Source organism: Oncorhynchus kisutch, linkage group LG28 (genome assembly GCF_002021735.2).
Source record: "Oncorhynchus kisutch isolate 150728-3 linkage group LG28, Okis_V2, whole genome shotgun sequence".
In the NCBI taxonomy this organism is placed as follows: domain Eukaryota; kingdom Metazoa; phylum Chordata; class Actinopteri; order Salmoniformes; family Salmonidae; genus Oncorhynchus; species Oncorhynchus kisutch.
This window is the reverse complement of record NC_034201.2, coordinates 15,164,363-15,191,697: the sequence shown is the minus strand read 5'-3', so window position 1 is coordinate 15,191,697 and position 27,335 is coordinate 15,164,363. Positions and strand designations below refer to the sequence as shown.

Below are 27,335 nucleotides of genomic sequence, written 5' to 3'. Positions count from 1 at the left end.
ACCTAAATGCCAGGTATAGACCATATATTTTGTTCCCTACAGGTTATAGAAAAGAGCAAAAGCTCTGAACTATCCATTCAGACCCCAGTCCTACCAACCTATAGGCTATGAAAAAGTTATCTTTTAGTATTTACCCAGTAGGTTTCCTCAAGTAGAAAGCCTCCACTTGTATGTAAAAGATAATACAACTAAAACACTATGGTAAATACTACAGTATTTTCTGCATAAATACAGTGCCTTGCGAAAGTATTCGGCCCCCTTAAGTTAATACTTTGTAGCGCCACCTTTTGCTGCGATTACAGTTGTAAGTCGCTTGGGGTATGTCTCTATCAGTTTTGCACATCGAGAGACTGACATTTTTTCCCATTCCTCCTTGCAAAACAGCTCGAGCTCAGTGAGGTTGGATGGAGAGCATTTGTGAACAGCAGTTTTCAGTTCTTTCCACAGATTCTCGATTGGATTCAGGTCTGGACTTTGACTTGGCCATTCTAACACCTGGATATGTTTATTTTTGAACCATTCCATTGTAGATTTTGCTTTATGTTTTGGAACATTGTCTTGTTGGAAGACAAATCTCCGTCCCAGTCTCAGGTCTTTTGCAGACTCCATCAGGTTTTCTTCCAGAATGGTCCTGTATTTGGCTCCATCCATCTTCCCATCAATTTTAACCATCTTCCCTGTCCCTGCTGAAGAAAAGCAGGCCCAAACCATGATGCTGCCACCACCATGTTTGACAGTGGGGATGGTGTGTTCATGGTGATGGGCTGTGTTGCTTTTACGCCAAACATGACGTTTTGCATTGTTGCCAAAAAGTTCAATTTTGGTTTCATCTGACCAGAGCACCTTCTTCCACATATTTGGTGTGTCTCCCAGGTGGCTTGTGGCAAACTTTAAACAACACTTTTTATGGATATCTTTAAGAAATGGCTTTCTTCTTGCCACTCTTCCATAAAGGCCAGATTTGTGCAATATACGACTGATTGTTGTCCTATGGACAGAGTCTCCCACCTCAGCTGTAGATCTCTGCAGTTCATACAGAGTGATCATGGGCCTCTTGGCTGCATCTCTGATCAGTCTTCTCCTTGTATGAGCTGAAAGTTAAGAGGGACGGCCAGGTCTTGGTAGATTTGCAGTGGTCTGATACTCCTTCCATTTCAATATTATCGCTTGCACAGTGCTCCTTGGGATGTTTAAAGCTTGGGAAATCTTTTTGTATCCAAATCCGGCTTTAAACTTCTTCACAACAGTATCTCGGACCTGCCTGGTGTGTTCCTTGTTCTTCATGATGCTCTCTGCGCTTTTAACGGACCTCTGAGACTATCACAGTGCAGGTGCATTTATACGGAGACTTGATTACACACAGGTGGATTGTATTTATCATCATTAGTCATTTAGGTCAACATTGGATCATTCAGAGATCTTCACTGAACTTCTGGAGAGAGTTTGCTGCACTGAAAGTAAAGGGGCTGAATAATTTTGCACGCCCAATTTTTCAGTTTTTGATTTGTTAAAAAAGTTTGAAATATCCAATAAATGTCGTTCCACTTCATGATTGTGTCCCACTTGTTGTTGATTCTTCACAAAAAAATACAGTTTTATATCTTTATGTTTGAAGCCTGAAATGTGGCAAAAGGTCGCAAAGTTCAAGGGGGCCGAATACTTTCGCAAGGCACTGTACTACAGTATACTACAGTCCACAAAACACTACAGTATACTACAGTCCAAAAGCACTACCGTAAATACCAAAGCATACTGCAAACCGCAAAAAACACAACATTAATTACAGTACTACAGTAAATACTACACTATTCATTGTAGTGTTTTTGCTGACTTTAGCCCTTAAAAACACTACAGTGAATACTAAAGTGAATTCTGCAAAAACACAACAGTGAATAATATAGTATTTTTAGTAAACAGTTGAGGGATGGAGCTGGAGAAATGTAACCACTCTCAAAAATGTAATGTAACCACTCTTTTTTTATTTATTTTACCTTTATTTAACTAGGCAAGTCAGTTAAGAACAAATTCTTATTTTCAATGACGGCCTAGGTACAGTGGGTTAACTGCCTGTTCAGGGGCAGAACGACAGATTTGTACCTTGTCAGCTCAGCTCTGGATGCAAGAACAGAGTAAAACAAGGTTATATTTTGTGTTTTGATGATGTAAGACAGTTGAACTCAGCTCGTGAAGCATTAATAAGTTGTATTCTTCAAGAATCAATGGGTACATATAATTAATTTTAAAGTAACAAAATGGATGTAACAATCACAGATTGAAAGAAAGAAAGTCTACATTCTAGCATTAAACACATCCTCCCTAAACTCCTCCTCACAATTTTTGTTGCACTGAATGGAGAGGGGTATTCTACAAAGCAGGTTCAATGAGTTAGGCAGCTAATTTGCCTAAATTCAATCATAAAAAATGTACACAATCTAACCATTATGTGCCTCACGCAGCCACCTGGTCCATTCTATAAGCCATATGTGAACTATTTGATGCATCCAGAGCACACAATGTTAATGGTCCAACAGTCTTAGATAACCGCTACATGTACAGACACCAACTGGTCGTCCATTCCATCCCGCAGTCTCCAATGCACACAGAACAGTTGTACACAGGTGTCACGATATGATGCGATTACACTTCTATAGATACTTTTTTTGCCACATGACACAGAAACGAGCAGGACTAAAATGGTATTTGGAAAACAAACATAGTTGATCATATTGGTGGACACTTTGCATCGTACAGTCATTTGTGAGTACCCACTTGTTGAACTAAGAGTTATCTATGGAGAGAGTACATACAGTACATTTTGGTAACATGTTTATTATCCACTGATTTCAGTGCATATTTATGTGTAAATAAAATTCTTTTCAGCAATTTTGTCCTAACTGATCCTATAATAATGATTCCAAACTGTCTAAAATCCCACCGTAATAAAGGTGACTAATACATAGTGTGACAATCATCCCATAGGCCTATATTGACAAAATGACTCATGGCATTGTAAAATGAGTGCCATGGTAGAATGCTAGAACAATAGCCTTCCAATGTTTTGGGCTGCAAACAAGCTATATCTTCAGGATAGCCAGGAGATTTGGAGTTTAAGGATTTTGTGATGTATACTATCCTATAAGTTTTTAAAATAGTGTCCTTGCTGGTGTGTGGGGAAAAACAGTGGGAGGGAAGGACAATCTCTTCACACAGAGGATTTAAAAAATATATATATTTTATTTTTATTTAACCTTTATTTATCTAGGCAAGTCTCGTAGCCTACTAATAGATTGGTAGGCCTTGTCTCTTGAAAATTAGTTTTGGGAAGTGAGGGATAGGTAAATAGCATAAGAGGGCACAGCTGGGGACTAAGAGGATGCACAGTCATTAGTGTTGTTGAGACTAAAACACGTTTTACATAGGACTGTAGTTGTGATACAGTAGGCCTATAGCCTATATAATGGGTGGGGGTAGTATTTAGTGTTCACATTATTTCTGTTATGTGAGACATGGAAAAACATTTCAGTTCAGCATGCACATCTCAACTGAGAACAAGTCTTTAGATACAATGCCCACCAAACTCAGTTATTGTAATATATTTTGATGCCACACATGAGTCAGCCAACTCATAGCTTACTTTAAAAATATATATATATATTTAGCTGAAAATAAATAAATACATAAATAACCAACTTGAATATGCAGTTGAAACTGTCTCTGTTGATCAAAGTAACCTGGCTATATGAGGCGGTAGTGATGATCAATTAATTCTCGAGGCATTGTTAAAGCTGATCGTCTGCACAGCGGGATAGTAAAAAGACGACCTGGAACGGCACCACATTCTTTCTTTTCCGTTTCACTGGCCTGCCCTGGTGTAGGACTTGTTGCTAAGATACAGTCTGTGGGAGGCAGACAAAAAATGATGAAGGGAGGGGATGATGAATGATATTTAGCTATAGTAGCTTGCTAGCTGTGTTTATTATTTGCTGTAATGTTCGTAGATAGACTTTAATAAAGCTCAATTTTGAACTTTCTGAACAAGACATCATAGCTAAGGTTAATAAATTCGTTTGACGGCTGAGTGCATTATATTTGTGGGTCGTTGATTTACCATAAATAAATGGTTTTGGAGCTGGCAGTGCCCGCAAATGCAGGCCCTTTGCTTCACCGCTCCATCCCGCACATTGAGCGTATTTTCCGGGTAAGGGTCAGCTACGGATCCGCGGAGTCAAGCTGCGACAGCGCAAATGTCAGCACCAGCAATATCATAATAGTACATGTCGCGGAGGGCAAGGAAGATGACTGCACCAAGGCAAAAGTAAGATAACTTTGTTGTAACGCTACTGTTAATATTTGCTTCGTGTTATTTAGCTAGCTACCGGTAACGCGTTAGCCGCATAGAAGCGGTCAACTAGTTAGCTAGATAAATCTGCTAGCTAACGTTAGTTGATCTACTCTGGATTGGTGTAGTTAGCTTTCACTGCAGGCTAGTGTTTGCTATTAACTAGCTAGCTCCCTACTATATTCGCTAGGCTAATATGAAACTAACGTTAATCTCGCTTGGGGTGGATTTGGTAATGTATGACTAGAGCTTCATGATTACATGTACGTTAACGTTAGTTATTGTTTTCTGGTAGGTAACTAGCTAGTAATTTAACTAACTTTACTGCCAATAACATTCTTAGCTAACGTCATTTTCATGAGGCGCAATATTAACTGTTTTGTGCTCTAACAAGTGCTAGCTAAGTTAACGTGTTTGAGTATTTTTTTTTAATGTATATACATTACATTTTTTACATAGCTGAAATAATGTTTCTGGCTAAGCTAGTCTTTACATGTCTCAGCTACTAGCCAATGTAACCAGAAGGAATAATTAACGTTTGTACTGTTTAACTAGGTAGATTTGTGTTGTATGGTAAACTATGATTGTGAGTTAACGTTAGCCTAGCTACCTTTTGCAGAAATGTTGCTGAAACATAGCTTATGCAAAATAAACTATTCGAATCTAACGTTAGCTAGATAGTTAGCTACGGTAGTTATCTAATTATATTATTCATCGTTGGTGTCTATGTAATCTGCACTATGAACACTTCTAAGAAATTCTGTACACCTAATACCTACTTCAAAATACTCCTTATTTGACATTTTATGGGGTTTGACTTCCAGGACTTAGGCTACTCATGGTGTTGAACCGTTAATGTTTTGTGCTTCAGAACAATATTCAGGTGTGTACCTCCATTACTGCAGCATATCTGTACTTTGCATCCTCGCTGTGGGGCCTCAGCTTGGCCAAGCATCTTAGTCCTTCTGAATGCACATGCTCCACTTGTTGCTATGATACAGGGCTGCACAAGCCTGTGCATGTGCAGTGCTTGAGTGGCCTTGCTGTGTCTCAGCCTGTGATGTGGAGGTGGAGAAAAAAAAAGATGGGGCTTCTTTGTTGTTTCATGCTGCTCTGCTCCTCGACAGTTATGTCATTTTGTTCCAGGAAATTCCAACACATCAGTATTGTTGTGAGGTAGCTATCGGGTTTCCTGCAAATACATAAATGTCTGTGTTGACTTTGTGAGGACACCTATACAATATCTGCCACTTTTGTAATAGAATGGGTTAGCCTCTTCCCAATATGTTGTCTTTTTATATAATATATAGCCTAGTTATTCTTATGGAAATAAACTACTTTGTCCTTAGGATGAAGTACAGTAGTTTCATTCATTCAATTTTCTCAAGCCAGATCTACTCCATTATCTTAGGTTTTGTGTAGTGTCCTGACTCACTTTCTATAATAAGAGGTTGGGAAATAAGTAGGCTGGGAAATAAGTAGGCTATCTAAATAAGTATTATTTAGGCTATCCAAGGTTTTAAGCTGTTGTGCACATGTTCATTAGGACATTAGCTGCATAAGGCTCATCATATTACTAAATCGTAGTAGAAAGACTACTAGAGATGGAAATGTCCTGTTAAGTGGTTATCAAATGCCTATTCACAATGTGGAGGTTAAATCTGAAAATAGGATGATGCAATCTGTACAAAACTGGGGGAATGATGTAGCTATGAACTGAATTGTTTGTTTCTTGTGCAACTTATTACCCCTGTTTAACATTGTAATTCTCATATTTTTAGGCACGCTACGTTAATCATGTTTGCCAGGCTGCCTAGAGAAAGATGGGCTCTGTTTTGTTAGTCGTGACTGCTAAAAAGCAGTTAGCTGATGACAGGGCTGCGTTGCTAGGCAACCCATGTCATGAGCTGAGCCTCTTGAAGCAGGAATGGAAGTAGCTATCTACTATCTGCAAGACCTGGGGAAGTACTGCTTTCAATAGCACATGCATTTGGTGTCCATTTACATTTTTTAAAGCACTTGGATTTGTTTGCATATTTGGATACAAATTAATAAAGGTTTTTAAATGCACATGTAATGTCAAATGCATTTCAGCCTTTACATTCTGTCGATTCACAATGGATAAGATTGAGCTATTCATTATTTTATTTAGGGGCTTTCGACTGGCGCAGCAGTCTAAGGCACTGCATCACAGTGCTAGAGGCGTCACAACAGACCCTGGTTCGATCCCGGGCTGTAATAGGGAGTCCCAAAGGGCGGCACACAATTGGCCCAGCGTTGTCCTGGTTAGGGTTTGGCCAGTGTAGGCTGTATTTTTATATGGGGAGGCAGGTAGCTTAGTGGTTAGAGTGTTGGACTAGTAACCGAAAGGTTGCAAGATCGAATTCCCGAGCTGACAAGGTACAAATCTGTTGTTCTGCCCCTGAACAAACAAGGCAGTTAACCCACTGTTCCTAGGCCGTCATTGTAAATAAGAATTTGTTCTTAACTGACTTGCCTAGTTAAAAAATATATATATATATATATATATACACATTTCAATATTTTATTTTATACAATTGCAACATGGGCACCATCATGCATTAGCTTGCACTGATCCAGAAGAGTTCTGAGACATATTTACAACTCATTGAAACTCTGAAAATAAATACATGGGCAAATGTTACCAAACATGATAATAATAGGGATGCATTACGGTAGGCAGCTAATTGTTAAATTACACTTTCCATCCTTACCTTGTTAGGTCACTGTCTCTGTGCTGATCGCCTGTGAGTGAGACAACGCTAGAGCTAGCCAATGGGAGCGTAGTATAATGCACCTCTGAATAACGGGGCGTGGTTTTGGCTTAACTGCGTTGGGAAAAAGAAAGACGCACCCAGACTATTTGCATTGCCCCCCCTCTTTTACGCTGCTGCTACTCTCTGTTATTATCTATGCATAAGTCACTTTAATAACTCTACCTACATGTACATATTACCTCAACTAACCGGTGCCCCCGTTATATAGCCTCGCTATTGTTATTTTACTGCTGATATTGCATTTTTTTGTTACTTTTATTTCATTTTTTTGAAGTTATTTTTCTTAATTAACTGCATTGTTGGTTAAGGGTTTGTAAGTAACTATTTGACTGTTTATTTGGCGCATGTGACAATTTTATTTGAGTATTTATATTTCAGTTTATTCTTTTCAGGGGGAGTTCAGGGGCTTTAGATTTCCTCTAGAGTTGCATTGGGCAACAGACTGAGGGTTGGTGGTAATCATCTGGTGCAGTTCTGAGTTCCGGTAGACCCTTGCATCATGCACTGTGCTGGGGTAGGCACTAAATACTCTGGTGAAAAGCATTTTGTCGTCGCATACAGCCTGGAGGTGCATAGAATGGAACGACTTTCAGTTGACATGCAGTTTGTCTCTGTATTCTCGGGTGGCCTTGATGGCAATGTGTGTTCCGCAATGGCTCAGATCACTCCAGGGAACTTAGCTGCCTTTGTGATGCCACTGATGACTTCTCGTGCTCTGGCCCTTGAGAGATGAGATACAGCTACGATCACCGTTTGTAAGCAGGCTTCGACCGTAGATTTAGAGACATCAAACCTGATGCCGATTCCCCTGCACAAAGGAATATAATGTATATTATGATATTTATATACATTATGATGTAACTGTTATAATAACATAACGCTGAAACAATTCAATCCTTGCCAACTAGGCCTATCAGTCATGATTTGAGATCAAATCCAAATGATGCTGAAGTAACATGCAGTTCATCATTACCACCACAAGGCGTCAGAGCTACCATGTGCCTTTTAATGACAGTTGAAAGGTCATGTCAATATAATGTAAACAAGACCAATCGACCATTTAGCAGGATGAATTTCTGGTGAGTTTTATTGCAGATCGCTTGCTGTTTATTTTATAAAATATTTTGAGTGACAGTCTGGCCCTGTTAACCTGTTGTCTGAGCATTATGACAACTTTATTAAAGTGTTTGAAGTATCTACAGTTGAAGTCGGAAGTTTACATTCACTTAGGTTGGAGTCATTAAAACTCGTTTTTCAACCACTCCACAAATTTCTTGTTAACAAACTATAGTTTTGGCAAGTCAGTTAGGATATATACTTTGTGCATGACACAAGTAATTTTTCCAACAATTTTTTACAGACAGATTAGTTCACTAAAAATTCACTGTGGGTCAGAAGGTTACATACACTAAGTTGACTGTGCCTTTAAACAGCTTGGAAAATGACAGAAAATAATGTCATGGCTTTAGAAGCTTCTGATAGGCTAATTTACATAATTTGAGTCAATTGGAGGTGTACCTGTGGATGTATTTCAAGGCCTACCTTCAAACTCGGTGCCTCTTTGCTTGACATCATGGGAAAATCAAAATAAATCAGCCAAGACTTCAGAAAAAAAATTGTAGACCTCCACAACTCTGGTTCATCCTTGGGAGTAATTTCCAAACGCCTGAAGGTACCACGTTCATCTGTACAAACAATTGTACGTAAGTATAAACACCATGGTACCACGCAGCTGTCATTCCGCTCAGAAAGGAGACGTATTCTGTCTCCTAGAGATGAACGTACTTTGGTGCGAAAAGTGCTAATCAATCCCAGAACAACAGCAAAGGACCTTGTGAAGACGCTGGAGGAAACGGATACAAAAGTATGTATAGCCACAGTAAAATGAGTCCTTTATCGACATACTCTGAAAGGCTGCTCAGCAAAGAAGCCACTGCTCCAAAACCGCATAAAAAACTGATTTGCAACTGCACATGGAGAAATGTTCTCTGGTCTGATTAAACAAAAATGGAACTGTTTGGCCATAATGATCATCGTTATGTTTGGAGGAAAAAGGGGTATGCTTGCAAGCCGAAGAACACCATCCCAACAGTGAAGCACGGGGGTGGCAGCGTCATGTTGTGAGGGTGCTTTGCTGCAGGATGGACTGGTGCACTTCACAAAATGGATGGTATCATACGGGAGGAAAATATAGGATATATTGAAGCAACATCTCAAGACATCAGTCAGAAAGTTAAAGCTTGGTCGCAAATGGGTCTTCCAAATGGATAATGACCCCAAGCATATTTTCAAAGTTGTGGCAAAATGGCTTAAGGACATCAAAGTCAAGGTATTGGAGTGGCCATCACAAAGCCCTGACCTCAATCATATTGAACATTTGTGTGCAGAACTGAAAAAGCGTGTGCAAGCAAGGAGGCCTACAAACCTGACTCAGTTACACCAGCTCTGTCTGGAGGAATGGGCCAAAATTCACCCAATTTATTGTGGGACGCTTGTGGAAGGCTACCTGAAACGTTTGACCCAAGTTCAACAATTTAAATGCAATGCTACCAAATACTAATTGAGTGTATGCAAACTTCTGACCCATAAAAGCTGAAATAAATCATACTCTCTACTATTATTCTGACATTTCACATTCTTAAAATAAAGTGGTGATCCTAACTGACCTATGAGAGGGAATTTTTACTAGGATTAAATGTCAGGAATTGTGAAAAACTGAGTTGAAATGTATTTGGCTAAGGTGTATGTAAACTTCTGACTTCAACTGTCGGTCTAATTGTATGTTGTTGGTCTGTGCACGTGTATGGACTACAGTGACTAGCTGGGATGGAATTGGCTAGTTATGATGTTACTTATCAATGGTGTGGTACTGTAGATTGACAACTTTGTCAAGTTCTGTACCTTTTTTATATTGAACCTTTTATTTAACTAGGCAAGTCAGTTAAGAACAAGTTCTTATTTTACAATGACTGCCTACCCTGGCCAGACGACACTGGGCCAATTGTGTCGGGGATCGAACCAGGGTCTGTAGTGACGCCTTTAGCACTGAGATGCAGTGCCTTAGACAGCTGCGCCACTCGGGAGCCTCTGTCACATTCATGATTATTTTAAAATGGCACAACAATATTAATCTGAATGAGTCCTGATTTCCTAGTAACCACAGCATGATCATGAGCTGCTTGTCTGCTAGATTGAATGGCAAACAGACTGCCTGGTTGGTTATTTGGGTAGCTGTTTCCTCGCAGAGGGTTTGGAAGGTGCCCCTTTTCATTCTGATGTGCATTTTGAAGTCGTCATCAATGTACGTACAGTGCCAGTCAAAAGTTTGGACACATCTTGTCATTCAGGTTTTTCTTTATTTTTAATAGTTTCTACATTGTAGAATACTATTGAAGACATCAAAACTGTGAAATAACACATGTAATCATGTAATAACCATGAGTGTCATCCAGCTTTATGAGGTAGTCACCTGGAATGCATTTATTACCTGGTAACTGCTCGGCCTCCGACCGCAAGGCACTACAGAGGGTAGGGCGTACGCCCCAGCTTCCTGCCATCAAGGACCTCTATACCAGGCAGTGTCAGAGGAAGGCCCTAAAAATTGTCAGACTCCAGCCACCCTAGTCATAGACTGTTCATTCTGCTACCGCACAGCAAGCGGTACCGGAGCGCCAAGTCTAGGTCCAAAAAACTTCTTAACAGTTTCTACCTCCAAGCTTGAACGGCTAATCAAATGAACTGTTTGCATTGCTATTCTCTGGTTATTATCTATGCGTAGTCACTTTATTCTACGTACATGTACATATTACCTCGACTAACTTATGCCCCTGCACATTGACTCTGTACGCTCGCTACTGTTATTTTACTTCTGCTCTCTAACTATTTGTTAATTAAACATGTTTACTTGTCTGTTTTTTACTTGACACATATTTTTCTTAAAACTGCATTGTTGGTTAATTAACCTCTCTGGGATACTGGCCAAAAGCCAGTGAAAATGCAGAGTGCCAAATTCAAATAAATCAAACTTTCATGAAATCACACATGTAAGATACCAAATTAAAGCTACACGTGTTGTGAATCCAGCCAACATGTCAGATTTCAAAAAGGCTTTTCGGCGAAAGCAAACGATGCTATTATCTGAGGGTAGCACCTCCGTAAACAAAGAGAGAACACATTTCAACCCTGCAGGCGCGACACAAAACGCAGAAATAAAAATATAAATCATGCCTTACCTTTGATGAGCTTCTTTTGTTGGCACTCCAATATGTCCCATAAACATCACAAATGGTCCTTTTGTTCAATTAATTCCGTCGATATATATCGACGGAAAAACACTGGTTCCAACTTGCGCAACGTGACTACAAAATATCTCAAAAGTTACCTGTAAACTTTGCCAAAACATTTCAAACTACTTTTGTAATACAACTTTAGGTATTTTTCAATGTAAATAATCGATAAAATTGAAGACGGGATGATCTGTGTTCAATACAGGAAGAAAACAAACTGATGCTACCTTTCTGGTCACGCGCCTCTATCTAACAGTACACTTCAAGTGACCCTTGTTCAAGATGGCTGTACTTCTACATTACACAAAGGAAAAACATCAACCAATTTCTAACGACTGGTGACATCCAGTGGAAGCGCTAGTAACTGCAAGAAGGTCCCTTAGAAATCTGGATTCCCAATGAAAAGCCATTGAATGGTTTGGTTGACCATTGAATGGTTTGTCCTCTGGGTTTCGCCTGCTACATAAGTTCTGTTATACTCACAGACATGATTCAAACAGTTTTCTATCCAAATCTACTAATAATATGCATATCTTATCTTCTGGGGATGAGTAGCAAGCAGTTGAATTTAGGCATGCAGGGTAGCCTAGTGGTTAGAGCGTTGGACTAGTAACCGGAAGGTTGTGAGTTCAAACCCCTGAGCTGACAAGGTACAAATCTGTCATTCTGCCCGTGAACAGGCAGTTAACCCACTGTTCCCAGGCCGTCATTGAAAATAAGAATGTGTTCTTAACTGACTTGCCTGGTTAAATAAAGGTAAAATATATATATTTTTTTAAATATGCATTTCATCCGGACGTGAAAATACTAAGTAAGCATTTCACTGTTTCATTGTATTTGGCGCATATGACAAATACCGTTTTTGATTTGATTTGATTTGATTGATCAGGTGTGCCTTGTTAAAAGTTCATTTGTGATATTTCTTTCCTTAATGCATTTGAGCCAATCAGTTGTGGTATGCAGAAGATAGCCCTATTTGGTAAAAGTCTATTTTATGTCAAGAACCGCTCAAATAAGCAAAGAGAAATGACAGTCCATTACTTTGAGACCTGGCCAGGCAATGCAAAACATTTTCAAGAACTTTTAAAGTTTCTTCAAGTACGTTGCAAAAACCATCATGCGCTATGATTAAACTGGCTCTCATGAGGACCACCACAGGGTTACCTCTGATACAGAGGATAAATTCATTAGAGTTACCAGTCTCAGAAATTGCAGCCCAAATAAATGCTTCAGAGTTCAATTAACAAACACATCTCAACAGGAACTGTTCAGAGGAGACTGTGTGAATCAGGCCTTCATGGTTGAATTGCTGCAAAGAAACCACTACTAAAGGACACCAGTAAGAAGACTTGCTTGGGCCAAGAAACACAAGCAATGGCCATTAGACTGGTGGAAGTCTGTCCTTCAGTCTGAATTTGAGATTTTTGGGATGAGTTGGACTACAGAGTGAAGGAAAAGCAGCCAACAGTGCTCAGCGTATGTGGGAACTCCTTCAAGACCGTTGGAAAAGCATTCCAGATGAAGCTGGTTGAGAGAATGCCAAGAGTGTGCAAAGCTGTCATCAAGGCAAAGGGTGGCTACTTTGAAGAATCTAAAATATATTTTGATTTGCTTAACAGTTTTTGTGGGTTAGTACATGGTTACATATGTGTTGTTTCATAGTTTTGATGTCCACTATTATTCTACAATATAGAAAATAGTAAAAAAAATCTTGATAAATCCTTGAATGAGTAGGTGTCCAAACGTTTGACTGGTACTGTGTGTATGTATGAATGAATTAACAAAGCCATCGATCATGTGGTACCATTCATATATAAATATGCGAAGACTCAATAGTGCAAATTAAGTTGGTTAAGATGGCATCTCATGGTGACCTAACGTGCGCAGTTTGAGCTACTCCAGGAAGTAACGTTGCAGGCTGGCTCAGTGCTGCCCCCTCGCATTGAGTAACTCAAGTTGAAGGCTGACCGGGTTACTGCCATTAGTAACTAAATTATCCTTAATGTTTTCCCTGTGTACTTTTAATATAATTGGTTCAAGGACCTACATCTGGTGTATTTAAAGCAATTATTAGTACCAGGATTGTCTTCAAAAATGTGTTTTGACATGAAGATTGACCACAAATAATGCAATTTTTCTTTTCACTGTAACTGGGATAATGTTTTCTACAAACAATGCCTGCAGTAACACGGCCAGCCTTGAACTTCAATGGCGTCAATGAGAGGGGGCAGTCATTCTCCCCTGGGAGCAGCTGACAATAACAGCTAAGCTAGCCACTGAAAAAGTTCACCTGAAAAAAGGTTCTCTCAACGTTAGCCTTAACTAGTGAAGACAAAAAGATCTTCATGAAAGTCAGAGATGCTTTTGAGAATAATTTTGTGTGCAAACACAATCTATGAGAGGGCTAGAGTCATCACATGGCGTCGAGCCAGGTGTGTCAGCTGAGACATTTATCAATGCAGTTCATAAACTAGCAGAGCACTGCCAGTATGGGGGGATACTACAAGAGGCGATGATCAGAGGCAGACTGGTAGTAGGCATAATGGATCATGAGCTGTCAGATCATGGCGTACCATGCCACCCCTCTGGCTCATGCAACATCAGAACTCTTTTGCCAGTCCCATCTCAACTCAAACCTGAGTGGCCAGACCTCAAGTCCTTTTGAGAGGAAGGATAGGGATATGAAGGACAAACAAGCCGCCTGGTTCAACAGACGACGGAGAGCGCAGGAACCACCAAACCTTGTTCCAACCAGTCTGTATCAAGAACGTCCCCAGCATTGGCATGGTCAGCAGCTCGGCAGACTCTAAATTCCTACAACATCGCGATGCCAACAGGCAGCCTGAGAAGAAACAGGTCTCCGCTACATGTCATCCCACAGAGCGTCCTACCAGACGACCACAATTTCTGGTTGCATCATAAGACCTCCTTTGATTTATAGAGACACGGGGGCCAGAATAACCCCCTACCACAGAGTTTCAGGTAGTCTACCTTGGCTTCTGAAAAGAAAAGAGCTCCTGGAAAAATAAATTGGTTAAAGCTGCAATATATGTAACTTTTTGGGCGACCTGACCAAATTCACATAGAAATGTGAGTTATAGATATGTCATTCTCATTGAAAGTGAATTTGAGAAGTGGTAGATCTGTTTTATGTGCGCTATTTCTATGCTTCCATTAAGTTTAGTTTTTGCATCTTTTACTTTGGGTTTTGTACACCAGCTTCAAACAGTTGAAAATACAATATTTGTGGTTATTGAAAATATATTTCACAGTGGTACTTGCTTGTTTTGTCACAAAATGAAATTAGTAAAAATATTAGAATTTTAGCAACCAAGAAATGGTGGAGCGATTTCTGCATATTGCACCTTTATTTTTTAATTGAACCTTTTATTCAACTAGGCAAGTCAGTTAAGAACACATTCTTATTTACAATGATGGCCTACACCGGCCAAACCCGGACGACTCTGGGCCAATTGTGCCCCGTCCTATGGGACGCCCAATCATGGCCGGTTGTGATACCCTGGTTCGAATCCAGGCTGTGTCTGTAGTGATGCCTCTAGCGCTGAGATGCAGTGCCTTAGACCGCTGCGCCACTCGGGAGCCCAATGTATCTGCCCTGTAAAAACATTTTTATCTCGAGTTCCTAAAAAGTGTCTTGATTTAAATCTGTCTTTACAAAAAGGAGGACATGTAATGATGCTCATTAATACATGTATACAGTTCTACAACGTCTCCTGTGTCTCTGTTCAGTCCTAAACTCACAGTGGAGAGAGGGAGTGAGTGCTGGCAGTAAAACAGGTAGCCCTACTTTGCAGATACTTTCATTGCAAGAATCAGGATGATAGACATTACTGTTCACCAGATAAGGGTTTTAGAACCCAAAAATCTGCAGGAACGTTGTGTAGCCTAATCACCGGAAATGACCTACCTGCGCAATATATGCTTTGGTAAAGAGGAAGGCGATGTCAATTTTTCATTTTTATCATCTTTCTTAACATTTACACATGCATTAGACATTAGTGATGGGGGAAAAATCAATACGATTACATATCACAATATTATTTTGGATGATATTGTTTCGATACTTTGACTCCACATTTTGGCTAGGTAATGTTAGTTAGCGCTAGTCAGCTGTACCTGGGACAAAACTATTGTATTTGTCATTCTATATCTTGTCTCGACCTTCTTTTTAAATGGTGAGCCATCATGTTTTCAACACTTATTTCCATGACTGATAAACTATAATGCTCTCTCTTGTCTCTGCAGCAGACATATAGTGAGCAATATGTTTTGAAATTCAAATCACAGGACGGAATCGCAATGCATATAGAATCGCAATACATATCGCATCGGCACCTAAGTATAGTGATAATATAATATTATAATATCCCTGGCAATACCCAGCCCTATTAGACATGCATTGAATTTTTTTACTTGTAGGCAGGGATGACATTTGGCCAGTTTGGCGTTTTTATCGACAATCACCCTTTGTTTTTTTCCAGGATTACATCGTTTCCTTAACTTCGCCAGCTCACCGAAAGAGAGAGCATCTAACGTTGGCTCAACACAAACAGCTGGTTGTGCTGAAGCCAGTCATCGAGTATGACTCTCAGGCTGTGGTGGAGGTGAGGGAGCATGTGGTGGACATCTCCGGTGGCGAGAGGAACGTGATGACGGCATGGTCGATGGTGGAGAAGATCAAAATGGAGAAACACCCTTGCAGGGAAGAGGCCTCTGAGCTGACTGAGGCCCAGCAGCCCAGTGGGGAGTCGGAGGAGGGGAACAGCTCAGAGAGTGAGTCAGAGCATCAGCTGCAAGTGAACAGCGGCAGCTGTAAGAGGACGGAGCTCTTCAGTGCCACCAAGCCTCACCGTCAGCTCTGTCGCTCTCCATGCCTGGACCGGCCTAGCTTCTCCCAGAGCAGTACTCTACCAGAGCTCCGCCCTGACGACACCAAGGCCGCCGCATTCCTCAAACAGGCCAGTGACAAGGTGTACCAAACCAAGATGGAGTTTGCCTTGAAGCTGGGATACTCAGGTGAACAGGTGGAGACTGTGCTGAACAAGTTAGGGGCTGCTGCCCTCATCAATGATATTCTGGCTGAGCTTGTGAGGCTTGGTAATAAAGGTGAACTGGAAGTTCAAGCCAGCAGTAACACAGGCACGTTGGTCTCCCGTGGAGGCCCCTGTGTCAAAGAGGCTGTCAGTCCGGAGGTGTCACTTGAAGATGATTCCGTGGATCCTTATGATAATCTCAGGCCTATTGTCATTGATGGATCGAATGTGGCAATGAGGTAAGTCTCATTTAGTACCTTACCTCGTGCAAAATGTGTTCTGAACCATCTGTTTTTGAAAGACTGTACTTGAATTACCTTTACAAGCAGACTTTTTTACTATGTGGTTGTTTTTGTTTTGTAGCCATGGAAACAAAGAGGTTTTCTCTTGCCTTGGTATCCAATTGGCTGTTGATTGGTTTGTGGAGAAAGGGCACAAAGACATCACAGTGTTTGTTCCTGCCTGGAGGAAAGAGCAGTCGAGACCTGATGCCCCCATTACAGGTACTAAAACTCTACTTCAATTAGCCACATTTAGACGTACAAGCCCGAGATATTTTCTAAAAAGGTTGTCTATGTTTTGGGGGGAGGGTGGGTGTATGTGTTTTATCGACGTGTGTGAACATTGAGCTCAATTATCCAGTGCAAAAAAAGCACCTACAGTGAGAAATTATTGTTACCATTTTAAATAATTTAAGATGATCTAACAATTATTTGAGTTTGGATTATGTTGGACTGCAATTCATTTGTTTACAAATGTAATGCATATGAAAATCTCAATGTGTAATCACGCAAACCACAGGTACATAGGCCTACAGAGTTCTGTGTAACAATTTGTACACTGCTGTTCTTGACTGATGTTTTAACTTTCATTTCACAGACCAAGACATTTTGCGGAAGCTGGAGAAAGAAAAGATCCTAGTGTTCACCCCATCTAGAAGAGTCCAAGGGAGGAGAGTGGTGTGCTATGATGATCGCTTTATAGTGAAGCTGGCCTGTGACTCTGATGGCATAATTGTGTCAAATGACAACTACAGGGACTTACAGAATGAGAAGCCGGAGTGGAAGAAGTTCATAGAGGAGCGGCTGCTGATGTACTCGTTTGTCAATGATAAGTAAGTCATCAAAGGCCTTAGTTACTTGGGCAATGAGTGTAATTAACTACACAATAACTAAGCATATTCCCATTTTATGTTTTAGATTCATGCCACCTGATGATCCTTTGGGAAGACACGGTCCAAGTTTAGAGAATTTTCTCCGCAAGCGTCCTGTTGTTCCAGAGCACAAAAAGCAACCCTGTCCATATGGTAGGTTGTCTCAACAAATAATTATATTGTATTTTTGTGGTTTAACTGCTGATGTATATATTGTTTAATTTGTGCTCTCTTTGATATCACCTTATACAGGGAAAAAATGCACTTATGGACATAAGTGCAAGTACTACCATCCAGAGCGTGCAAACCAGCCCCAACGGTCAGTGGCTGATGAACTGAGGGCATTTGCCAAGTTGTCTGCTGTGAAGACAATGAGCGAGGGGGCCCTGGCCAAGTGTGGCACTGGACTCGCCACAGCTAAGGGGGAGAGTGGCTCTGAGGCTAAACGAGTGACCCCGAAGCGCCAGTCCGACCCCAGCATCCGCTCAGTCGCCTGCGAGCCAGAGGAGAGACTGTCCGCTGTCCGTAAGCCTGAGGCAAATTCTGTGCCTTCCCTTGTGTCTGCCCTCAGCGTGCCCACCATGCAGCCTGCAAAGAGCCATGCGGCTGGTGCCTTGAACACACGATCAGCCAGCAGCCCAGTACCCGGCTCCCTCCAGTTCACCCACAGCTCCCTGGAGCATATGTCTAGTGTACAGTACCCACATCCACCCATCCTAGTCACCAACAGCCATGGTGCTTCTGTCACTTACAGTGAACAGTTTCCTAAGTACGATTCTGTGAGCACGGACCACGGATACTACTCTATGCTTAGTGATTTTTCTAACATGAGCATGAGCAGCATGCACAACGTGGATAGCTTCTGTAGCATGGAGCATGAGCACGGGGTTTATCTGAGAAATCCCAGCCAGCATTGCCCTGAGCCCTGCCTCAGCCACTCTAACAGTGACTCCTTTTCCTCTTATGGGGAATTATACATGAGCTCAGTGGACAGTAGCCTGGATGAGAGCATGAAGGGACAGCAGTCTCCAGCACAGAGCAGACTCCAGGCCTCCTCCCATGGGGGGTTCCACCACGAGGCCCTGACCCGGGTGCAGAGCTATGGCCATGAGGAGCCCAAGCAAGGTCCATGCAGGAAGCAGTCCATATCCCACCTGGTACCGCATGTCCAGCACCCTGTTGTTGGGGCCCGGTCCAGCTGCCCAGGGGACTACCCCTTACCTCAGAATGTCCTCCCATCACAGTCCTCGCAGCCGGGACGCTCCCTGGGCATGACACGTATGGACAGCATCTCAGACTCCAGGCTGTACGAGAGTAACCCCATGAGGCAGCGCAGACCCCCACTGTGCCGCGAGCAGCATGCCAGCTGGGACCCGCTGCCCTGCGGCAGTGAGTCCTATGGATACCATTCCTACCCCCTGAGTAACAGCCTGATGCAGCCGTGTTGTGAGCGGGTGATGGTCCGCAGCATGCCTGACAAGATGGAGCAGATTTGGAGGTCTCCATGGGAGAACCCGCCTCAAGTCGAGCACCAGGAGCGCCATGTCATCCCAGAGCACCTGTACCAAACATACCGCAACCTCTGCAACATCTTCCCATCTTTCGTGGTGCACTCTGTCATGGAGAAAAACCCTCATCTGACGGACCCACAACAACTCGCTGCCGTCATTGTCACAAAGCTGAGGTCTTGCCATTGAGTATTTAAATTTAATTTTTGAATCTACAATTGTCTGAATAGTATTGGTACTCTACATTTGAAGTAAGTTATTTGATTGTCATCCAAACAATTTGTCCTCATGAAATTCACTAATGTAAGCGACTTTGACTGATGGTAAGATATTGAATTTGAACGAAGTCGTCCATTTTAATACAGAGCAGAATTATTTCACTATACGTAGATCATATTGTGCATATCTGACATTGCTGTAAATGCTACGTGACTTTTTTGTTTATTGTGCAATTATTATTTTGGGGTAAAAGACAGAGGGAAGTGAGTGCAAGCATACCTCAGAGCATGAACTTTCACGTTTAATGGCCTTATATCTGAATGACCTCACTGCTCCAGTCATTGTTTAACGGGTTTCGATTAATATCCTAATGTAGTTGAGTTCAGTCTCCTTTGCGTTTTAAATGTTAAGCACTAAGTATTTAGAATTATATATATATTTTCTCAATCTCACTTTACAAAGCTACTATTTTGGTAGAGCTTGCGAGTGCACGTACATAAGCAAGCCAAACTACAACTGGGAAAGATTATACTTAAAACATCTGTGCACATATAAAACACATGAAAGCCATTTAAAAGACATTTCAAAGCTGCTGAAATAATGCCAAATATTTTGAGAATTAACCTTGTCATTATAAAGCGATCGTAGTTTTGATGCAGACAATTGATTGGGTAGTAGTGTAACATCACATCAGTGTTGTAAGACTTAACCGTTGATTTATTGTATGGCTGGTTGTGTTGATTAGTTACCTTAATGTAACTGTTACATGGAAATGATTGGGAAAATTTTTGGGGCATGTATATATCCTTGTCTTGCACCTTGGGACCTGGCATGTGACTTGATGGCACATCCAGTGTTTAACGTGACTTATATTTGTAATTACTAAGGAACTGGTGAAGTCTCATCTGCAAAATGCTTTAAAGAAAAGCATCCATTTCCTTATTTATGCTGAGAGACAAGCCATGTAAATGAACACATGAAAACGAAAGCATCTCTGAATGTTATTTGCCCAAAATATTTTTCGGGCTTTGTTGAGTTTGTTTTTTCATGAACTAAGAGCAGGCCATGTTGGGCCTCTTGTCTCTTCATGAGAAGGTGTGACACACTGCCTAAATGTTTCTTCCTGTGAAACACTCAGAAAGCGAGGCTGCCGTCAGGGTTGTTTCTGGCATTTGGCTTACAGTTTGCGTGCCTACCTTTCCCCTCAATATTTTCCCTCAAGTTTGAAAGGCTTCATAATGGTAAAGTAATAAAGACCCCCCCCCACACTTACACTAAGTGACATAAAAGTGGGAATAGACTACTGAAATGTGAAATTTGTTGGTTATAATGTAATCTGTCACGGAATCATGTTTCTTTTCTCAGTGAGTAAAATATCATGATCTGAAATCAAGGTTTTTGGGCCATATCCAATGCACATTAGTATTTAGTTTATTTTGACATGGCATGTGCATGTTTCATGATGATAGCAGAAAGCCCCCCCACCCTCGCCTTTTGAAGTGCCGCAAACGACCAAGCCTAAAATGTCTAGAAATGACATTTGTTTGTTGATACAAATTGTATCTATTTCTTGATTGTAAAATATATTTATGAAATGTATATTATAAAAAATGGTTTTATTTAAGAAGAAAAAAATACAATGCCATAATGTTTGTGACACTATGTGTCACTGGGAGTAGCCCATTGGTATGTATTATTTCTTACTGGGAACAGTAGTTTATTTACAGGGACACTTACGTGCTACATAGAAGTGCACAGATACCCTGTGTGTAGCTGTAAGCATAGTGTCCTCTCTCTCTCTCTCTGTGTATACTAAAATTACCACTCAATGTACCGTTTTAATGTGCTTTTAAACTTGTTGCATTAAAGTTTTTTGCTGTGTTGTAACCCAAGCAGCTTGATAAAAAATATATATATTTTCTGCTCTTTTCCTGCATTGATACCATCTGTATTTAAATGTATTGACATGTAGACATTGAAAAACATTTTAGTTGCTTCACAGAAAACTGAATAGATTGAAATGCCAGCCATAATTGCTTGGGTTACGAAACTTTGGGGGTTATTTGTTAAATTCTATGAAGAAAAAAGGATTTTACCCAGATAATAATATATTCAACTCTTAGTCTACTGACACAGTAAAGTCAAGTGACTGTGTGTCAGTATGATTAAGTGAGTATTTGAGACAAGTCATCTGTATTACCTCTGATTGGACAAGGGTAAAACGTGTGGAAAGGGATTTGATGAATAACCCTCTTTTATTTGGTAACAAGATTATATCTTTATTGATTTATAGTTTACTTTGGTAAATTTGTCACTCACAAATGGCACTTGATCTAGCCTTAAGTATTTTAAAGCATGTGAGATTATATTGGTTTTAGTTATAATATGTTTCAAATGAGAAATGTTATTTTAGCCCTGAGCATTTGTAATTACATTTGAATTTAAAAGATAGGCCTATGTTTGTGATGACTGATTTCACTCTATCTTCATATTGGTGGTCTCAGCAACTAGGCTTGCGGTTGATTTTATTGTTTGAATTGAACACAGCAGATAGAGGGTTGAAATGCTACAAATAATTGTCAATGTGTAGATTAACCTTGAATCAATGTTCTAAATATACCAGCTCACCTGACATTGTACATTTATCTTATACACCACAATAGCAATTCTCAGGTACTATGAGATTTACTACAAATTACTTCAGAAACAATATTATTGATGTGTGCTATTACTATAAATGATAAATGCGCTTACAAAGTCAGATTTGTGAATTAGTTCAGGTCTCATGTCCTAAAGCTAAATTGAACTGTCTTGTATTGTGGTTTTAACATGTAAAAGGGTTATAAGAGTGAGTTGACAACTAGGTCATGTGTTATGAGCTGCAGTAGTTTGTTCTATTCTATGTTGAATGAAACGCATTGCTTTTAAATTGTTTTAAGTAAGAAAACAATTACAAAAAGACAAAAACACTGAACTCTTTGGGTCTGTTGGCTCAAACAAAATGTAAGTCTCTATGACCAAGTGTGTTTGTTTCCTCAAATAAAGCAAAACTATGTTTTGGTGTTATTTTGTTGGCCCTATCAAGCATTTCATCTTGTCAAGCATTTCAGATGTCACATTTTTTTAACAGCATTTTGATATTCTACAGCAGTCCCCCATCCAAGGGCCAGCAGAGGGGTGCAGGATGGCTGCTGAAAATAGTCACCATTCTATAGTCACTGAGGAGAGCTTGCAAGTATCCAGCTCATGTCTGCAAAGTAGTGTACTGTGTACACTACTCTGTATCCTGTGCTTATGACAAATTAACTTTGATTTATATGCCACTGGATTTTTTTAACAAGTATTCTGACTGAATATAATTCATAAGAATTTGTAATTCTGATACATATTAGTGGCATAAAAGCGATGAGGGGAACCTTATGTTTGCGTTGATCTATTGCTTACTCATAGATGGGTTGGCTGAAAACGTCACAAACGATGTGCGTGCTTCCATGGGGCAGATGTAGGCTGGTTGTGATTTGACTGGCCAGATTGATTTAAAAAAAAAACTGCAATGTGTGCAATCGTAAGTGACTCGTTTCATCTTATTATTACCTTGTTTTGAGGGATTTCATGTCAATGTTAAAATTCGCCCGCTAGCGAACCAACAACCGTAACGATGTATTTGAGAGACAAGTGGTCATTGTGCAAATGTATTTGTTTTCAATGAACGGCGGAGACGAAATATAGCTAACATGTTGTCAACAATGTAAGCGAGCCAACCTAATCTGTTTTGCCCCAAGGTTGCGCACGCAATGTTTTTGTTGTTAAACAACCAACCCGTCTATATTTCTAGTTATATTTCTATGGAAGCCAAATGATTTAGAGTATAACTGATATTGTTTTGTTGTTTCTTAGCCTGCATGTGCATCGTACTGACTGGTAATCTCCATCTCCACCTGATTGTCAAACACGGTCATGATAGAGAGGTTATTCACCATCAGGCAGGAAGAGTCCTCCGACTGGCCTGGGACTTTCCCAAGTGTTCTTTCACTGGACTTTGTCTAAAGAGGCGAGAACACAAAATGCATTGTAAGTTGATTATTGCTTATCAATAGGATCCTGTTTAGATATAATGAAATAACATGGAATCAGAATATCCAATCATATTCATGTTCTGCAAATTGGCATGACAACCGAACTGACCTGTGCAAAGTTGCCAGGGAGAACCCCTGAGTTCCGCGGCCCTCTCGGCCCGAACAAATGGGCTCAGGTACTCTTGGACGTCCTCCATCCTCTGGCTGGGCCTTGCATGGGTCAGACCCGGTGCTCCATGTCCACCAGGATACCAAAAGTTCAAACAGTAAGTAATTTTCAAACATAATGGCAGAAAATATTTTTCATAAGCTGGTACAGAGCAATAGAGAATACAATAAGTGATGTGTGTACATAATTAAGTCAGTTGCTGCTGGAGCAGGTGAGGCATTGCCACACGGAGCGTTCAGACATGCTGCAAGGAGTTGCTGCCACCTCAGCTGGATATGATTCATGAAGATCTTGTCCTCCAGTCTGGCATTCCTTTGGCTTTTTGATTCATAATGTTATCAGGTAAATCTGGCACTGTTTTATCTTTAAATTGAGTTTATTATTGGGGTAGAACATGATTGTACAGTTGGCGTTGCAGAGGATGACATCAGAGATCCACCCAGCAATATAGAAGGGTCTGTGTTTCTGGACTACTTCAGAGAGCTGCTGCAGCTCCACAAACAGTTTCTCCAGGAGGAGGTGAATAAAGAGCTGAGAGTTGAGAGCCTTCAGGAGGGGCAGCCAGAAATGCAGGACGACTCGAGGAAGGCCGGGAGCAGTGGGGTAGGCATTTTCTTAAAAAACTACGGCATTCTTCTCTTAGTAAGGTAAGTGTGTATGGCTTACACTATTTTTGACATGACTCCAGTATTACTACAACATCCATTCATCAATAAATTAATTATAGAATTTACACAGATTTATTTTAAGAACTTTATTGGGGGAAAACAACCTAATCCCAGTCTTACCTGAGGGGTCAACACCAAGTGACTCCAGCTGTACAATGGTTGGAACCATGACTCCATCCTCATCAATGCATATATTAGTATTTCACTATGTGGGAAAAAGATCAATGAGGGCCTGGAGCTTTTCCATTTCAATACAATTACTATTTGTTAAATACATTCTGATGCAGTTTGTCGAGTTGACATAACCATTACAATACCAATGGATGTGTTAACTCTAGTGCAAAGTGCTTGATCTGGGCAAGGATCCAGCTCATGTCTGCAGAGGGTGCTGGCCATAAGCTCTTTGGTTTGTCTTCCTCTCGAAATCCTTCAAACGTCTACACAACAAAAAAACATAGCAATGATGACCAAACTCACAATTCATGTTCTGGGACCAAATGTATAGATCATAGAATTGAAAAGAGAAGTATAGTCTATGATTGCTTTGAGCCCTATTGCGTCACAACCGAAAAACACATGCCACCTGTTTATTGCACCCACCCTACCCCTCAACTCAACTTAATGGCATCACAGTGAAAGGCTGGGATGAGTACACAACCATATGCTATAAAATTACTCTACAGTAATAACCAAATGTCTCTCTTGAGAGGCCCTTGTGTATAGATGGGGTAGAGGAGATGCTGTGACGACTAGAGAACAGACAGAACGTCTTGACCCTCTATTAATATAGTATATTGAGTTGAGTGCACAAGTCTCACAAATCATAGGAAAAGTGTTATGATGTTATGATAATTGAATGAAATTCTATTGGTCACGTACACATATTTTGCAGATGTTATCATGGGTGTAGTGAAATGCTTATGTTCTTAGCTCCTACGGTACAGTAATACCAGGCTGAATCACATCCGGCTGTGATTGGGAGTCCCATAGGGCGGCGCACAATTGGCCCAGCGTCGTCCGGGTTTAGCTGGGGTAGGCCGTCATTGTAAATAAGAATTTGTTCTTAACTGACTTGCCTAGTTAAATCAAATAAAAATAATTAAAAAATACATACAAATCCCACAAATAAAAAGAAAGGAATAAAGAAATAGAGAAATATTAGAATGAGAAAGAAATAGAGAAATATTAGAATGAGAAATGTCAGAATCTGGAATGTAAATATAGTGTGCCTTCAGAAAGTATTCGTACCCCTTGACTTATTCCACATTTTTTTGTGTACAGCCTGAATTTAAAATTTATTAAATAGATTGTTTCTCACCCATCTACACACAATACCCCATAATGACGAAGTGAAAACATGTTTTTAGAAATGTTAGCAAATGTATTGAAAATGAAATATCAAAATTGCAAAAGTATTCACACCATTGAAGCAATACTTTGTAGAAGCACCTTTGATGGTGATTATATCAGTGTCTTTTTGGATAAGTCTCTAAGAGCTTTGCACACCTGAATTGTCATAGATTTTCTAGTTGATTTAAGTCAAAACTGTAACTAGAACATTCAATGTCTTCTTGGTGAGCAACTGCAGTGTACATTTGGCCTTGTGTTTTAGGTTATTATCCCGCTGAAAGGTGAATTTGTGTCTGTTGAAAAGCAGACAAACAGGTTTTCCTCTAGGATTTTGCCTGTGCTTATAGCTGTATTCCGTTTATTTTTATCCTAAAAAACTCCCTAGTCCTTACCCATGACAAGCCTACCCATAACATGATGTAGCCACCACTATGCTTGAAAATATGAAGTGGTACTCAGTGATGTGTTGTGTTGGATTTGCCCCAAACGTAACGCTTTGTATTCAGGACAAAAAGTTAATTTCTTTGCCACATTTTTTGCAGTATTATTTAAGTGCCTTGTTGCAAACAGGATGCATGTTTTGGAATATTTTCATTCTGTAAAGGCTTCCTTTCCCCTCTGTCATTTAGGTTAGTATTGTGGAGTAACAACAATGTTGTTGATCCATCCTCAGTTATCATATCGCAACTATTAAACTCTGTAACTGTTTTAAAATCCCCATTGACCTCATGGTGAAATCCCTTAGCAGTTTCCTTCCTTTCCGACAACTAAGTTAGGATGCCTGTAACTTTTTAGTGACTGGGTGTATTGATACACCATACCAAGACTAATTAATAACTTCACCATGCTCAAAGGGATATTCAGCATTTATTTTTTAAATGTCATTCAAAAATCATGTTAACCACTATTATTGAACATGGAATGAGTCCATGCAACTTTGTTAAGCACATATTTACTCCTGAATTTATTTATGCTTGCCATAACAAAGAATTTGAATACTTATTGACTGAAGCCATTTCAGCTTTGAATTGTTTGTTAATTTCAAAGATTCCACTTTGACATTATGGGGAATTGTGTGTAGAAATAAAAGATCCCAAAATTTTAGCATACACTCAAAAAGCTTATTTCTCTCAAATTATGTGCACAAATTTGTTTACATCCCTGTTAGTGAAGATTTTTCATTTGCCAAGATAATCCATCCACCTGACCAGGTGTGGCATATCAAGAAGCTTATTAAACAGCACGATAATTACACAGACGCACCTTGTGCTGGGGACAATAAAAGGCCACTCTAAAATGTGCAGTTTTGTCACACAACACAATGACACAGGTGTCTCAATTGTTGAGGGAGTGTTCAATTGGCATGCTGACTGCAGCAATGTCCACCAGAATTGTTGCCAAATAATTGAAGGTTCATTTCTCTACCAGATGCCAACTCAAACATTGTTTTAGAGAATTTGGCACTATGTCCAATCGGCTGCACAACCGACCATGTGTAACCACGCCAGCCTAGGACCTCAAAATCCGACTTCTTCACCTTCACGATCATCTGAGACCAGCCACCCGGACAGCTGATGAAACGGAGGAGTATTTCTGTGCTCCTGCCCAGTTATCAGTGGGGGGAAAAGGACCCAATTGTCATACTTGAGTATATGTAAAAGATATAACATATGTTATTATAAAATGACTCAAGTAAAAGTGAAAGTCACCCTGTA

The 27,335-nt window shown here is 40.3% G+C and overlaps 1 protein-coding gene across 1 annotated transcript; it reads left to right on the top strand.

Annotated features, from left to right (window-relative positions):
• Nucleotides 1-3,879: 3,879 nt before the first annotated feature.
• On the top strand, nt 3,880-22,427 carry LOC109873184 (probable ribonuclease ZC3H12B). The gene is made up of 6 exons (XM_020464770.2): nt 3,880-4,315; nt 15,926-16,716; nt 16,841-16,980; nt 17,357-17,591; nt 17,677-17,783; nt 17,883-22,427. Exons 1-6 carry the CDS (start codon nt 4,118-4,120, stop codon nt 19,325-19,327), a joined length of 2,916 nt encoding a protein of 971 aa, XP_020320359.1. The 5' UTR covers nt 3,880-4,117; the 3' UTR covers nt 19,328-22,427.
• Nucleotides 22,428-27,335: the final 4,908 nt, after the last annotated feature.